The 15,831-nt window shown below is 52.8% G+C and overlaps 5 protein-coding genes across 5 annotated transcripts in view; 4 read left to right on the forward strand and 1 right to left on the reverse strand.

Annotated features, from left to right (window-relative positions):
* Window positions 1–107: 107 nt before the first annotated feature.
* POSPLADRAFT_1044752 (hypothetical protein) lies at window positions 108–1,762 on the forward strand (the record flags this gene model as incomplete). The annotated part of the gene is made up of 4 exons (XM_024478595.1): window positions 108–243; window positions 294–798; window positions 850–1,561; window positions 1,619–1,762. The coding sequence occupies 4 exons, from the start codon at window positions 108–110 to the stop codon at window positions 1,760–1,762; spliced, it is 1,497 nt and encodes a 498-aa protein (XP_024342164.1).
* A 4,821-nt stretch (window positions 1,763–6,583) lies between these two features.
* Window positions 6,584–6,982, reverse strand: POSPLADRAFT_1032153 (hypothetical protein; the record flags this gene model as incomplete). The annotated part of the gene is made up of 2 exons (XM_024476831.1): window positions 6,584–6,841; window positions 6,902–6,982. 2 exons carry the CDS (start codon window positions 6,980–6,982, stop codon window positions 6,584–6,586), a joined length of 339 nt encoding a protein of 112 aa, XP_024342165.1.
* Window positions 6,983–9,472: 2,490 nt separating this feature from the next.
* Window positions 9,473–11,204, forward strand: POSPLADRAFT_1039065 (hypothetical protein). Its single transcript, XM_024477483.1, has 8 exons — window positions 9,473–9,608; window positions 9,657–9,731; window positions 9,790–9,834; window positions 9,893–9,946; window positions 9,999–10,061; window positions 10,119–10,473; window positions 10,526–10,668; window positions 10,722–11,204. Exons 1-8 carry the CDS (start codon window positions 9,519–9,521, stop codon window positions 11,055–11,057), a joined length of 1,161 nt encoding a protein of 386 aa, XP_024342166.1. The 5' UTR covers window positions 9,473–9,518; the 3' UTR covers window positions 11,058–11,204.
* Window positions 11,205–12,233: 1,029 nt separating this feature from the next.
* On the forward strand, window positions 12,234–14,410 carry POSPLADRAFT_1044755 (hypothetical protein; the record flags this gene model as incomplete). Its single annotated transcript, XM_024478596.1, has 4 exons — window positions 12,234–12,432; window positions 12,459–12,798; window positions 12,850–13,372; window positions 13,514–14,410. The coding sequence occupies 4 exons, from the start codon at window positions 12,234–12,236 to the stop codon at window positions 14,408–14,410; spliced, it is 1,959 nt and encodes a 652-aa protein (XP_024342167.1).
* Window positions 14,411–14,983: 573 nt separating this feature from the next.
* The window catches only part of POSPLADRAFT_1032156 (hypothetical protein), a gene marked incomplete at both ends in the record, with an annotated part of 3,816 nt that continues 2,968 nt past the window's right edge, over window positions 14,984–15,831 (forward strand). The window contains 3 exons of the mRNA XM_024476832.1: window positions 14,984–15,307; window positions 15,361–15,651; window positions 15,706–15,801. Of these exons, the coding sequence (XP_024342168.1) occupies window positions 14,984–15,307; window positions 15,361–15,651; window positions 15,706–15,801 (711 nt within the window). The remainder of the gene's footprint in view (window positions 15,308–15,360; window positions 15,652–15,705; window positions 15,802–15,831) is intronic.

Here is a 15,831-nt window from a genome sequence, read left to right on the forward strand (position 1 = left end):
CCCGACCTAGAGTGCACCCCCACAACTGTCGGTCCCGATCAAAAACATACCACACCAGGAGTGTTGCTTCATCTTCCGCTACCATTGCCACTTCGCCTAGCACAGTCATGTCGAGCCCCAGTTCATCGCAGGTTGATCTCTCGCATCACCTTTCTGCAGAGGCCAAGCTTCGCCGTCCGAATCCCATGAAAGAGATTTGGCGGCTTGCGAGGCGCAAGCCCAACATGGTGTCCCTCGCCAATGGTACGCCTCAGTTACTGCCACCATCTTCACGTACGCTAACGCCACCCCAGGCGACCCGCACTCCTCCCTATACCCCATTAAAAGCATGCAATTTGAGGTCGCTTCCGTCGACGAGAAAGACCCAGTTGCATCCTGGCGCACCGCGGGGCCTAGTGCACGCTCTCAGCGGCTCATCTCCACCCGTGATGGGCCTTGCGCACTCCCCGTAAAAACTGCCATGCAGTACACGACAGGCGCGGGGTTGCCAGAGACGCAGTGTGCGCTCACAGAACTCACCAAGTTCTACCACAACCCTCTCGATCACACCGTGACTCTCACACTCGGCAACGCCGACGCAGTCATTAAGTGCTTCCGGCTGCTAGGAAACCCGGGGGACCACTTCCTCGCGGACGAGTTCACGTTCAGCGCGTTGGCGAATGCAGCGCTCCCGCAGGGCATAAAGTGGGTGCCCGTGCGGATTGACGACGGCGGCCTGATCCCGGAGGAACTGGAGCGCATCCTGTCGACCTGGGACGAGGCGCGGGGACCGAAGCCGCACGTTCTGTACACTGTACCGTGAGTAGTATCATTCATATCTTTGATTACAACTCATCAACTTCCAAACAGATGCGGGCAGAACCCTACAGGTTCTACGCTAACCGTGGAGCGGCGCAAGCGTATCTACGCGCTCGCACAACGGCACGACCTCATTATCATCGAGGACGACCCGTACTATTTCCTGCAATACTCCGCACCCGCGTCTGCCGCTCCGGCGCGCACCCTGGCGCCGTCCTTCCTCTCGCTCGACGTCGACGGACGTGTGCTGCGCGTCGACTCCTTCAGCAAGATCATCGCGCCGGGCATGCGCCTCGGCTGGGTCACCTCCTCGGCCTTCTTCCACGCGCACCTTGTCTCCTACACCGACTCCTCCACGCAGCACCCGCACGCGTTCGGCCAGGTCTTCGTCACCGAGCTGCTCGGCCCCGCGGGCTGGACCCTTCCCGGGTTCGACGCGTGGGTGTGCGGGCTGCGCGGGGAGTACCAGCGTCGGCGCGACTACTTCCTGGCGCTGTTCGCGCGCACGGTGGCGCCAACGGGGCTTGCGGAGGCGCGCGCGCCCGCAGCAGGCATGTTCGTGTGGGTGCGGATACACGTCGAGCGGCACGTGCGGTTCCGGCGCGAGCGCGCGATCGGACGCGGGCGGCGCACGAACTGCAAGCAGTTGATGGAGGAGCTGTTCGAGCACTGCCTGGACGGCGGGCTCGTCGTCATGCCCGGCTCGGTGTTCGTGCTCTCGACGGACCCGGAATACGACTCGCCCGAGGGCTCCATTGAGGACGTGAGTGCACGTTTGCCTTTCGAGGAGATCGATCATGTGCTCATGGATTGGCTGCAGCGCATGAACTACTTCCGTCTGACATTTGCGGGCACAGAGGAGGCTATGGAACAGGGTTTGACAATTTTCGGCGACGCTTTGCAGGAGTTCTTCGCAGAGCCGGCGAGCCGGCTCATCAAAAGTGAAGATGTCTTCGACTCGTGAGAGCACTTGTTTAGAGGTTGCAACACCGTCTAGAACTTGCACCTATTTATCCCATCCTGGTTATGATGTCGATTAGAGGTTCCGCGTTAGTAGAGCAGTGGGTGCGAACAATATAGTTATCCCCATTTATATCGTAGAACAATCCTGTAGACTGTCATTGTAGCAATCAACATCGCCCATTATGTAACTTGACCGCGATGATGCCTCCATCAACATACTCAAACAAGATCATGCACAAGGCCAGCATCATCTCTGCGCATTCACCCTGACTTCGGAGGAGAGACGAGTTATATGTAATTGAGTATAAGCCTTACAGTATCGAAGTGAGATAATGCGACTTACAAGGTCTCAGACAGACCAGCATAAGACTCCGGACCACTTCAGGAGTTCCGCGTACAGCCTGAGCAAGTAGGAGCATCTTGCCTTTCGCGGCTAGCTCGACACTATACGTTGTGTGCCCTCGCTAATGGTTTCTTTCAAGCGTGCCCTGCAGAGCTTGTGATCTGTATTGAAATGGTGTGCTCCTCGACCCCATATTATTACCGTTCACACTAGCAACATGTCAAGACGTCCGACGATGCATTAAGCATCCCCGAAGACGAGATACGTCCGAACTATTGGTGATACGCCTATACCAGCTAGCAGCGGTAACATAGTGCGCGAATCCAGCACAATCAACCCAGAGCACGCCAGAAAAAACCCTGACCGAGGATTTAAGCCAGACCGCTCGCAAAAGGTGTCGAAAATGCTGCCAAAGATTGCGCCCTCCGGGCCGTCAACAGATGAGACTCGATGCGACGCAAGATCATCAACATGCACGGCGTACGCCTCCGGACGCACGTCAGTCGCCCCATCATAGCCACCGCCTGCCGAGACATATATGATCATTCATTCCCTCCGCCCTCGGCCTCGGAAGTTGCGGCGACCTTCAGGGCCTGGCCTTGACGATATACAGAAGACGTGCAAGATCATTGTTGATGCCCGCGGATCGGGGAACGTCCACCGTGGCCAGGTTGAACCAGCCGGTTGCTGGCTTCCTCCGTTAAGAGCGCGAGGTGATTCCTGACATTTGTTGGCCGCAGATTGCATCCTTCCTATGAGTCCAGACAAGGTATTTCAAGGAGGCTTATCTTTCAGTGCTATGTGTTCACTTGGATGTCCTCGTCCTGGCAGCACGAAGTCATACCCGTTGACACTCACGTCCACCAGATTGCGATGAAGCACTTTGGCATGAGCGGCTCATCGAATTTCAAAATGGCCATGAGGCCCAAGCTGTACGACGAAGCGAGCAACAAGTTTGCAGCCGTGTTGGGCATGCGGGATGGGCGCACTCGGACCGGACCATATCTCGCTGACTGACGTTAAGCTCCACAACTCACGTACCTTCTTAGGTGCTCTCTACGTCCTATCTGAAATACTTTGCTTCCTACCATCGCCATCCTTGTCGCCATCTGTGCGAATTGTGACTGACAACGTGCGCGCAAAATGAAGCAAACAGAGATCATGGCGCCTCCTTCCACGCCAGCCTCTACACCACCGAGAGGGGAGCGGAAGCGAGATCAATCCGCGTCGTCTTCAAACAAGGTCGATTTGACCCCCACCACGGAAACACCACACGGTATCATGACTCAGGAGTGTTCTTCATTCCCTCTATATACGCTCATGGAATATCATGGCGTTTCGTGCCTTTCATCACCTTGTTACTGTTTTTCGCATCGGTCTATCAGCTGCATCTTCGCAAGAACTAATATTCAGCAATGAGATCCACGCTGTGTCAACCAACCCTAGATCGAGAAGTCTAGGATACTTTCACGCTATACGTTGTGCTTACGTACCATGTCCATCACTGATGGGACCGCAAAGCAATTCTGGTGCGATTTTATCCTTCTCTGTTGGAGTCACAGCACTGACTAAGCATATGAATTGGATAGACTGCAATCCGGTGAGCAAGACGGAGTTGGCAGAACGCACTCGGCAGCACTATAACTCGTATGAACAGGAACAGTTGCACATGCGCTGACCCTCGGACTTTTAGCATATTGCCGAAATGAGCGACGGACATTTGTGTCTCTATCAATATACACATTCTCTGGCGCTTAAAAACTTCATATCCTTGTGAAGTGTCCGTCCGCTTGTGCTCAATTTATGGGCTTCCATTCATGGATATAACCTGCCCATGCTACAATCATATGCATTGGTAGCAACGGCCTGGATTATGCTGACACCGGACTGGTGCGTCTCGCACTCTTTGTCATTGCGACATGGAAGTCCTTTCGTTCAGCCAACTTTGTAGAAGGGTGGAGTGCTGGTGTCCGAGCTCTTGCACAGGCTCTTCCCACAGTTTTCAAGAGCTGGGATTATCTATAAAGCCGGTATGGCTAACTGCGAATCCCTCGTATCTGCTGTCTTTTCCTCCTCTTCAGAAGACGCTTCGATATACTATGAGCAGCATACAAAGCAATACTTTGTGCGTCTCTACAATTCTTTCTCGGCTGACAAGGTTGATCATACTATACTACCAGCTCTCAAGGGGTGTTGATGAGCCGCTACCTCTTCTTGGTCTCGTTCAGTGAGTACCTAACTGATTCCTCTGTGCGAACACAGCCACAACAAACTGACGGCATTTATCGAGCTATCTTACTCTATGATTTTGTCTTGACGCTCTCAATTGAGATACAATATTTCTGGCGACGCAGAATGTCCCTCGTCTCCATATTGTTTCTCTGTAACCGATATCTAACAATGATTGGGGAAATTCCGCGTGCCCTCGAGGCCTTCAAGTACTTCCCTGAGGAGGTGGGTTCAGAGTCCTTGATTTTTCGACCCTTGTCTTGATCATACATGGCATGATAGCGGTCAGCTTGTCGTATGTCATCATCCTGCTCGTTTATAATGAGACAAGTAGGTGTCGCCTACTACGCTCCTTCGACTACTCCTTTTTGTTGCTCTCACAAGGTGCCGTCACATGTGAGTACATTTACGATATTGTTTAACATAACGTTGGTTTAAACCCTCGCGCCTCCGGTCCGGTGAACAAGTATTGTTGGGGGTCAGGACCTTCGCTCTCTACGAACGCAGTAAGAGGATACTCATCCTACTTATGATCATATATGCAATCTTGATCACTGTCGCCGGGGTAAGCCTCTGGGACCTATCCCGACGCTAACTCTAATTTATACGCCTGTGTACTCTAGTGGGCGGTCCTCACAAATTACGTATCTCGTGATAGTGATGAAATTGGGATAACCATCTGGCCAGATTGTAATATCGCGTTTACTTTGCAGCAGTACGTATTCATCAGTTTCTTTGGAACGAGTCTTTGTTCATCATACTCGCAGAAGCTATCGTAAGCTCATTCGCACCTCTCGATGTCCTGACTTGACCCTGTCTCTTGATCAAGGCTTTGTGGGTGCCTGGGGAGCTGAGATCCTTTGTGACGTCGTAGTTTTTGTCCTGACATTGCGTAAACTGACAAGCGTTGCGCGGGTATGGACGGGAAGCCTTTCCGAAATCATGCTCTGGGATGGTTAGTCGGCCTCGTGTTTCTGGGCCGCACTGATATTTGCTTAGCGGTTTTATACTTCGGAGTATTGGTTATACTCTACACATTGAACATCGTAACTTTCATCGTACGTTATTGTTTCCATGACGCTAGTTGCATCTCGGATATTAACCATCACATTAGTTCGCTCCTGTATGTCTTTCGACAGTGATCATCTGAACATATCAGCCTGATTTTCCTCCAGCCAACGGCGAAAGGGTCACTCGCGTCATTGACGAATACGTGAGAATGTGTGGCCCATTTCCTATGTCAATTTATGTCTTACCGCAACAATATCTATTCACCGCAGGGTCTCAAGCACACTTGTCGCCAGGATGATGCTCAACATTCGGCTTAAAAGCCATGGGAAGGGCCATCTATCATCATTGGCAGATTTCGATCTAGCAGAAGATGGCCCTGCTCTCAAAGAGCAACACAATGGAGATGTGTGCTAAATCTTTCGGTGTAAAAGAGTCATACAAAGCTATACGTATATACCAACTGGTTGAACCACTGCATGGCCTGACATGGTCTGAACTCACACCGGAATACTTAGCTGATTTCTGCGGCGAGTTACAGGTAATTACGGTCGTTCACCTAACACTCGTGCTGATCCTCTGTAGTTTTATATGCGCCCCTGTGTGCACTCGATCTGCATAGAATATCAAGTATGCCCATCGTAGATACTACACCGTCGTCTGCACGCCGAACCACCTAGCCACTTACGGTGATGATATAAGGGCTCGTTTTAAGCGGTGCCGATCGAGAGCACCCCGGACAAGTATCATACCTCCTATCTCTACCAACAGGAATTATACCGTAGAGTTAGAAAATTGTTACTACCTACGCCAGAGGTACCTACAATACTATCCACTATACACGACGGATATCCTACATAAAATTTACAGCAGTTTGTATTCCGACCTGTTTGTGCCAGACGGTTTGTTGGAGCGGCGGCAATCACAGCAGACTGTTTGCGTGAAATTGCGTCGATATCGAGGCTATATCGGAGCGCTATTTCGCTCGCAAAGTACAGAGATTTTACTCACCCCATGGCTCTTACGTGCTGTATGTCTTGCGTATACCACACACAAACAGTGAATTGTGCATGCCTTCGATACATAACTAGCACAAACGTGATGCAACAGCGCAATAGCGCTCATGACTCAGTCCCCTAGCTGTAGCATCATCTTCAGAAGGTGACGTGCCTACGCTTGGTCACGACAACTGTTGTGGGTCAGCGACAGGGAATTATATCACTCCAGCGCGTGACTTACGTTTCAGGGGCCATACACTCCCGAAACCGTGCAGTAGGACGGGTATGGCGGATCAGCATACCAGTTCGAGTAAAGGAACGTCTCGGTGATGATCTCCGTGCCTCTGGTAGAGAACACCGTAGTTGTCGCAATGGGAGGGAGCGTCTCGGTTTGGGTGATCGTCGTCGTCTCGTACACCCCAGTCGTCGTGGGTGCTACGATGTTGAGGGTCTGGGTGAACGTTGTGGTCGCCACGTAGGGGCATCCTGGCTGGGGGGCATCCTACGATAATAACGGCCGATGAGCGAGATGCGCGTACACAAACACTCTATGAGCACTCACGCGTCTCTGGGGAACAGCTGAGGCAAAGCTGAGGCTTGACAGAGCGAGCACTGCGCCCACGATGAACTGGCGGACAGACATGTCGAGAATTGGTGAAGCACGCGTTGTAAAGAATTGAAATTTCTCGACAAGGCTTTGCTTGTAAGTACGAGTCTTATAAACTATGCGGCCGCTACCTGCAGATGAAAAAGCATAGCAAGGATCCATCATCATACCCAGTCATGGTGGATGACGGGGATCATGTAAGTAGGTATACGCCGAGATCACCGAAGGATTGATACCCGTTGTGGTGTAAGGGTCATTTCCTAAAACAGAGATGCTGCACGTTGTCGATCTTCGGTAGGAGCAGATCTTTCACACCGGCTCACCGAAGGACTCACAGCCAATTTAAATCTCGATCCTAAAACAAGCAATATGCGCTTCTGCGGTGTGTGGTACAGTCAGCACCTATGTTGGAGCAGCGTGGAGACTTGATCTAGCTCACGAGATGTGACAGTGAAACAGACGATGTCGGGGACCTCGACCAGCAGAGGCTATATTCTCCCATGGTGTAAGGAGCATTTGACAAGCATTGGAATATCATGGCAGACAATTTGGCCCTATATAACAGCGTCAGAACTGCGATGCAGCTTGCAGTCCCATGGTAAGACTTCTCTTCGTAGTAGATTGAATATCGTGGCCCAGTGCATCGTCAGCGTATCACGGACACCGCGCAGTGAATATAGCTCTTTGCTGCTACAACGTATTGCGCTTACGACTACCACTTCGCCTATTTTTGCGTCCTACGGGTCATTGAACAGCATCAACCGAGATTTTCTTGTGGGTGGCGATTGAAAAACGGTTACTGTTTAGATGCGTGACTTCTCAGCGTAAGTGCTCGTTCGCATGACTTACGTTGCCACTGGTCATCTGACAGAGGTCGCAGGGGAGTGGTGTGTATATCCCGTCGTAGTATATGCAAGATTTCCCTTCGCACGTAGCAAGAGGTGAACGTGTCAATGCGAAGGGTAGATCATAGCGTGAATGGAGCATGGGAATGCCGGACATGGCAGACGATCTGTCTGACGGATACGGCATTGTGCTTATTTCACTGAAAACGGCATGACGGACTCGGAAGATAGGCAAAAACTGAGTTGAAGACACCCCAAGGCTCGGGCTAGCTGCGGGTTCGTGACACACGTAGATCCTGCGATGGTCTCCCGATTATTGTAAGTTCGCTACTTGTGGCATGAGGTTCCACAAGACGCAATAAAGAAAACGCGACAACTGCCGAGCAGCATTGTTGCAGAGTCAACGAGGGCACAATGATGTAGGGATTGGCTTCAAAGTGCATGCGGGTCCGCTAGCGGTGTGTACAGGAGCGAGTACATAGAACACTCGCTAAGCGCTCATAGAGGCGCATCACAAATGAATACACCCGACGATCGATCAGCGTGATCGGCGGCGTGGTACTGGAGCCTCACCGTCCGATAAGGAAGACTACAGTACGTCCCACATACTAGACCCTGAAGCTGAGGGCCTGAGCACGACACTACACAATGACCGAGAGCTACTGTCATGATACCACTGTCAAGCCCACTCATGCCCGATATTTTCATCGCCTCGGCAGTCTCATGAAGTGATGATATTCGGTGTAAAAGCCACGGCGGACTGCTGCCAAGGGAATATAAACATTGGACATGGATGCGAAACTCACTGGGAGTTCGCTTCTGGTCCGACCCTTGGATCTAGTTCAAGAATACTGTACCATAGTCGTTGCTACTTGCTCAAGCTTGCCAGGCCGAGCCTATAGTTTCCGATTACCGTGACATAACTCAGATTTTTTGCCTCCCACTCGGAGCAGTGTTTGAGGCGGGTGTGAACGGCGGTGGTCCCGTGAGCGCAGCCTCGCATCGAAACGGGCCGCCTAACAGACGCCCGCCACGACCTAAATGGTCGATGCGGCGGGTCGGGAGAGGGCGGAATGATAATAGCATGCTATACGAAGACCAGTGAATCACTCACCGAACGTTATGAATAACTGCTAGCCAGAGGCTAGATAGGCTCTGTCTGGGGCCTAGACACCAATAACAGCCTACTAGGGCCTCTGCAAAATGAGACACCAGAGCACTCTGGAGCCAGCGTTCAACGGAAGGGAACACTGCGAGAGCGGCGGTCCCAGCCGACAAATAGACGGTGAGACTGCGGGAATGGGCCCAGGCAAATGTTCCCATGCCTTTGCGGCGTCTGTCGTCGTCGAAAGTCGCGTTCCTTGGCGCGACGGGTTGATGGCTTCCCAGTTGAGGCGGAGGCATCCGAATCCCGGGCGGGGTCTGTCGTGAAATCCCGGAGCGCGTCGTGGGCGGAAGAGGCAAACGGAGGACGACGGGCGCCGTTTCTGCGCGTCATGGGTTGATTGAATGCGGTCATGCACGTCTCGGCATCTCGGCACCTACCCAGGAGCAACTCGGGACCCACGTGCTATGACCGAATGTGGGCGCACTCAGGATGTTCGCCATCTGGAAGTGCCTCCTCCGTTTTCGTGAATATAAATGGACGCGGTCAGCTGCTATCAAGCTCCACCATCCACCCTCTCATCCCGCCTTCTCCCCAAAACTTGTTCCTCGTCGCCCACACCATGTTCAGCAGACTTGCCACTCGCTCCGTCGCGACGTCCTCTCGCACCTTGACCCGGCCCGCGACCCAGTCGTGGAACCGCGGCATGAAGGTCGGTATTCGCAATCCTTGACATCTGCATATTCTGACCATCCAAAAGGTTCTGGCGATCCTCTACCGTGGCGGTGATGCTGCAAAGCAGGAGCCGCGTCTGTTGGGTGCAGTCGAGAACGAGGTATGCTTTCCAGTGCATATGCGCCCAATACCAACTTATCGGGGCTGTGTTTCTGTAGCTTGGCTTGCGTCAATGGCTCGAGTCTCAGGGCCACGAATACATTGTATGTTCCTTGTCGTCCTTCGCCTTGGGTTTCCGCATAGTTGACCAGGCCATGTTAGGTCTCCGACAGCAAAGAGGGCCCCCAGAGCGACCTTGCCAAGCACATCAAGGATGTAAGCCGAGTCCATGCAGCTGAATACCAATATAGTACTTACAAAATATCAGGCGGAGGTTGTCATTACCACCCCCTTCCACCCGGGTTACCTCACCCGCGAACTCATTGACACGGTGAGCAGTTTTGCCGGATATATCCCGATGTCACGGATTTAATTCACCTTATTCTAGGCCAAGAACTTGAAAGTCTGTGTCACTGCTGGTGTTGGTTCCGACCACGTCGACCTCAACGCCGCGGTCGAGCGCAAGATCCAGGTCCTCGAGGTTACGGGCTCGAATGTCACCTCCGTCGCTGAACATGTCGTCATGAGCATCCTCTTGCTCGTCCGAAACTTCGTCCCGGCGCACGAGATGATCGAGCGTGGTGACTGGATGGTATCCGAGGTTGCTCGCAACGCCTACGACCTGGAGGGCAAGGTCGTTGGTACCATTGGTGCTGGTCGTATTGGCTACCGTGTTCTCGAGCGTCTGATGCCGTTCGACACGAAGGAGCACCTGTACTACGACTACAACGGTCTTCCTGCTGGTTTGTGTTCTCCTTGTTGCGGAAAGTAACACAAGTACTGAAATCTTTGCAGAGGCGGAAGCGAAAGTGAGGGCCCGTCGTGTTGAGGACCTCAAGGACATGGTCTCTCAATGTGACATCGTCACGGTGAATGCGCCGCTCCACGAGGGTACTCGTGGCCTTGTCAATGCGGACCTACTCAAGCACTTCAAAAAGGTCAGCATGCGTTCGAATGCATATTCAGGTCTCTGTACTGACCTTCCATGTAGGGTGCTTGGCTGGTCAACACCGCCCGTGGCGCGATTTGTGACAAGGATGCCGTCGCGGCAGCCCTCAAGAGCGGCCAGCTCACCGGTTACGCTGGTGACGTCTGGAATGTACAGCCCGCGCCCCGCGACCACGTCTGGCGCACGATGAAGAACTCGCTCGGCGGTGGTAACGGCATGGTCCCGCACTACTCGGGCACGACCCTCGACGCTCAGGCGCGCTACGCGGCCGGAACACGTGAGATTCTCGAGAACTACTTCACGGGCAAGGCGCAGACGCCTGCGAACATCATTGTCGGTGTTGGCAAGTACGAGACGAAGGCGTACGGCCAGCGGTGAACGACTCTGTGTGACGCGTACAGCATAGGCGCGATGGACTCTTCGCTATCGACACTTGCATTGTAGAATAATTAGCACACACCGTGACCATTCATGTAATTTTCATCGACTTTGAGCAAATCACATATGATCGTCCTGTCTTGTCCATCTTGTTGTGAATTGCGGGAATATTTCGGCTCTAGTTTGAACGGCAGGATGTCGTGAGCGTTGAGTTCAGCTAGGCTGACGGTGCCGAGAAGAAAGTAGAAAGCTTAAGGCCGAAGGAATGCAGCAAAAGCTATCGTGTCAAATGATTGACAGTGAGGCATCGGCGGATGAACTTGGCAGTCTGAAACAAACTCACTGTCTGAGTGAGGGTAGGACGGTCGCCACGCACGGCACCGTCACATCCGACTATCGACGGAATGAGCGCTTAATCCACTGAGATCTTGAGATTCAGATATGAGATTTCAGTGAATCGTTACTGCCATTAGGATTCCTCAGGCTCAGACTCCATACAACATAGGTACAAGTAGAACGTAACCAAGCCACGGGTAGCTCCTTACAGCGTGTTCTGCGCCCTCGTCCAAAATCGCACAGCGAAGTACGGCTCGCGCAGTGCCAATGCCCTACAAGTTTCGGCCTTCGGGCAGACTCAAAGCGACGGCTCGTAGGGAGCATCGTGCCACGTCCATTCCTCGCGCGGGGTTTCAGTGAGTCGAATTACTCTTTCTGGCTCCTCTTTCTCCAGTCAATATGCCCTGGTTCGGTCATGCTGTTGCACGATGCGAAACTGAAGCCGAATGCTCAAGGTAATTCATGGGAATGCCACAGTACTGTTAAGGAACATCGTCAATCACGAGAGGCGGCGACATCCGGCGTGTGGACAAGATCAGTCTGCTCGAACTTTAAGAGACAGGACGAGACCGTTTAAGGTCCCCGTCGTTCCCGGTCCACGCAGCCTTTCCTCCGAGTGGGCCGACGGCCAACAAATGCCTGACATCGGCGAGATGCCCTGCCTGCGATTGACCACAGGACCGCACCCGTCTCCTGCCGCTCGCTACGATGCCGCCACCTCCCGCTGCTTCGGCGGTCCAAACCTGCCTCACCATCGAAGCGGACGGTGCGACGCGTTGTCACAAAATCCCTCCCCACGGCGCTCTACGATGCCGGATGCATCAGAAACAATATCGCACAATGACTAAACGATACAAGGATGCATCGAAGATTGTTGACGAAATGGAGACTTCAGAATTACCGACATTGTCCCAGATAGCCACGTATAATGGCCTAGCTGAGACGAAAAGGAAGGCATCCTGGATGCGACGATATGCGGAGGCCATTCGCGTCGAGAAGACAGGGCGAGAGGTTCATTCGAAGCGGTTTTTCTTGAAAGGTTAGTGATACTATGCTTACTTTTAGGAACACATGGTCTTACCTGTTCTATACCAATCCCGTGGACAGTGGACAGTGGACACAAGATACGCATCAAAGTGCTTGCTAAGAAGATGATCGAAGCATTCGAAATATTGGATGCCTTGCAAGCGCGGGTGTTCGATCTCCAGTATGCTCAGGATCCAGCCTATGATTGGATCAAGGAATTCCAGAAGGGGCGTGAGAGCAGGAATGTGGACGATGAGGAAAGCGATTCGGTATCGCTGTCGACCGTACTGGACCGATCCAAGGATAAGGCAGGACAAGCTATCGTGATACCGGCGGAAGAGACTGATGATGATGATCCAATCGAACTCTTCATGCGAGCGTGAGTGCATCTACGTCAGGAATGATCACTTACTGAGTCCTTATCCCACAGCGAGAAGCGGGCGTATCTTCGAAAGTATGATTTCCTCCGCGGCAGCAGAGAGCGCTGGATACAACATACTCTCTCCGAGGAAGATTGCACTGACCCCCACTATCTGCGCCGAGTGAACATCCAGCTAGACACCTTACTACAATACACGCGGCGCATCATTCTGAATGATCCGGTACTTTTGCTGAAGGCTGAAGGCAAGGTGTCGCTGAATGACATGTTCCTGGATCCAAACTTCTCTGCAGAAGACTTCAAGCGACTCGAGGAAGGACAGGGTCTTCTCCGGAGCTCAGGGATGATTTGGTGGAAGGATGCAACACTGGAAGCAATTGCAATGTGGCCAGAGGCAGGGAAGAAGAGTACTGCAGCTAACCTTGGTGACCTCAGCAAGTCGATCATCTCTTCTCTGCCGTGCCGAATTCCTCATCATGCTTTTTTGTGCGACTCAGAGGATCGTTTCAAAATTCTCGATGGGTGGGTGTTTAAGAGTCGCCACACTCGTGAAATGAGCAATGAGGCTTGGTGGGTGCGTGATGGTCCTAATGCTATCATTGGAATGTCAAGGTTGACGGTGATACATGGCTAGTACCTGCTTGACGCGTTGCATCCTCCCTCAAACATCGAGAATCGATTTATGCATCTGTGCAACGATTTCAATGACCTGCAGACATTCCTCTCTTTCGGAGCACTCGGCATGTACCCAGCCCCAAGCTTTTGCGAAAAACAAGGGGTTGAATCATATCGAGCCCACCTTAGTATGTGTGGGGTTGTGGTCGGTGATTGCGTCAATGGGGTCTCCCCCACTTTCCCTGGCCCGCTCCCGACGACTAAGCCCGCATCCCGACGCGATCTCATTACCTGGGGAGAAGTGAACTGCAGAGTCTATATGTTTGGAGCCGTGCGCGACGATGCCGACACGTTCACGCGAGCATTTCTTAAGCAGCTACGTCTTCGCCCAGATAGGTTCCTTGTCCTCACACGCTCTGAGTCGGATCCTGGTCAGCAACTCGAACAATTCGGAGGTGCGGCAGACGAGATATTCTATCAACTACGCATGCGGACGTTTGAAGCTCCGATGGCGGCGATACATAACCCGCCTGCCGGGCACGGCCCCTGGAATGTCACAAGGTCCGGCAGAGATGTTCTGTATGGCAGCGGCGATCCGGTGCAACTAGGGGACAAGAATCTACCTGGAATGAAAGGATATCTTACAGAGCTGACAACTCCGAAGAACGAAGGCTGGCTGTTCTGGCTCAAGAAGGACCGTTTCAAGGTGAAGTACTTCGTCATTTTGAGTGCGAAGCCACAAGGCGTTGTGAAGGACCTTGTGAGGGATGTGGCATGGGCGGCGCTGTGTGCAGCAGGGTTTGGTCGAGGTACTTACACGGCTAGAAAGTACATCAGGGCAGCGGACGCACTCGGTCGCCAGCGGACCTCCCAGCTGTTGAGCTGGATGCCACCGAGTGTCTTATCCTACGAGTTCCAATCAATCGAGGAGCGACTAAAGAAGGAAGGGCTGGAATGGTTTTTGGATTTCTCGGAGCAAATGGGTGTGGATGTGTAGGTGGCAATTGGCAGCTGTATCCGATCTTGGTAACTCGCGGTAGAGTGATGCATGTAGCACGATGGAGTTTTTCACCGATATCCACGCAGCGCTGAAAGTTTCCCATAAATCATAAATCGCCTTCTAGTGCACGCCTGGTTTTGCCGTCGATTCTGAACTGACAGCGAATGAGGAGCATTAGCACACGTGATCGCGTTGAATGTGTCGCGTCCGACTCGCGCTGAGCGCGGCTGAGGCCCGCATCTCTGGGTCGACGTAGCTTTGTTCCTCCTTTGATGGCCAGCAACTTCTATTCCTGCAGAGGCCCACTTCAAACATACCTTATTGCAGTCCCAATTAGAAATTTCAGTTCTGATGTTGTCATCTGCTGCGGTACCACTTAGCGGAGCAGCTCGATTCTAGCCATGACCGAAAGGTGATTTCAAGCGATGGTCAGCCCACTTGACGGCTGACTGCGGGCTGACCATGGGCACCGGTATACAATATGTACTGCTACACTACTCACAACTTATGCAAGCCATGAATACTCTAGTTCTTAAACCGGTTACGTTTTCTTTTATATTTTCCTCTGCGATGTTCGCACTCGCTGCCTGGCGCGGCTTCTCCGTCCTTGCTCTTGGTGTGTGTTCTCGTGCTGGTCAAAAACACTACCTGGTGTCTGTCAACCTCGATGTCATCCTCTTGGCAGCAATGCTCGATGGTATCTTGTGTTCTGTCTGGTCCTCCTACGCAACGCCGGTCGGCGGTGGGTCAGAGACCGCTCAGTCCTGGTGGCTGAGCTGGGCTCTGGCTATCGCCGTCGCCGGCAGACTCACTGGCACTCTCCTGTCCACCCTACTCGGTCGCCAATGCGACTCGGAACTACTGGCATATAAACGATGGGAATTGATTCTCGTGGTATGTCGCTCGTCGTAGTCAGCCGCGTGGATGCTAAGGAAGACCCGGTACAGGCCAGGAAGTGGAAGCTGACGGTCCATCGGTTTGGTCTGCTTAGCGAGTCTCCCTTGATGGTCGAGACCGCGGCGGTGAAAACGATTGGCTACAGTTCCGAAGAGAAAGGTAAGCAGAAGGTACGACAGGAACGGCCTTCGGACAAGGACTGGAGAGCACTGGATCGTCGGGAGACTCGACTGAAGGACAAGACGAAAGCGCTACAGCAGCGGATCGGTCGGAAGATTGGGCAGTACCGCGAGACCATTGGCGGGCTCGAGGAGAAACTCCGGTCGAAAGACCTCTCCATCGTATGTACTCAGTCTTATACGCCGATCGACCTATGCGGCTGACTATCGTTGCAGGAGACACTCAGCGCACAGCTCAGGAAGCTGGGTGCTGAGGCAGGCCATGAGGCGGAGAAGCTCAAGACTGATCTGGCAACACGTAGCGTGGACATTGTAGGTGCATGCGGATAGAAACATCGCTGG

The sequence above is a fragment of the Postia placenta genome, assembly GCF_002117355.1.
Source record: "Postia placenta MAD-698-R-SB12 unplaced genomic scaffold POSPLAscaffold_3, whole genome shotgun sequence".
NCBI lineage: Eukaryota > Fungi > Basidiomycota > Agaricomycetes > Polyporales > Adustoporiaceae > Rhodonia > Rhodonia placenta.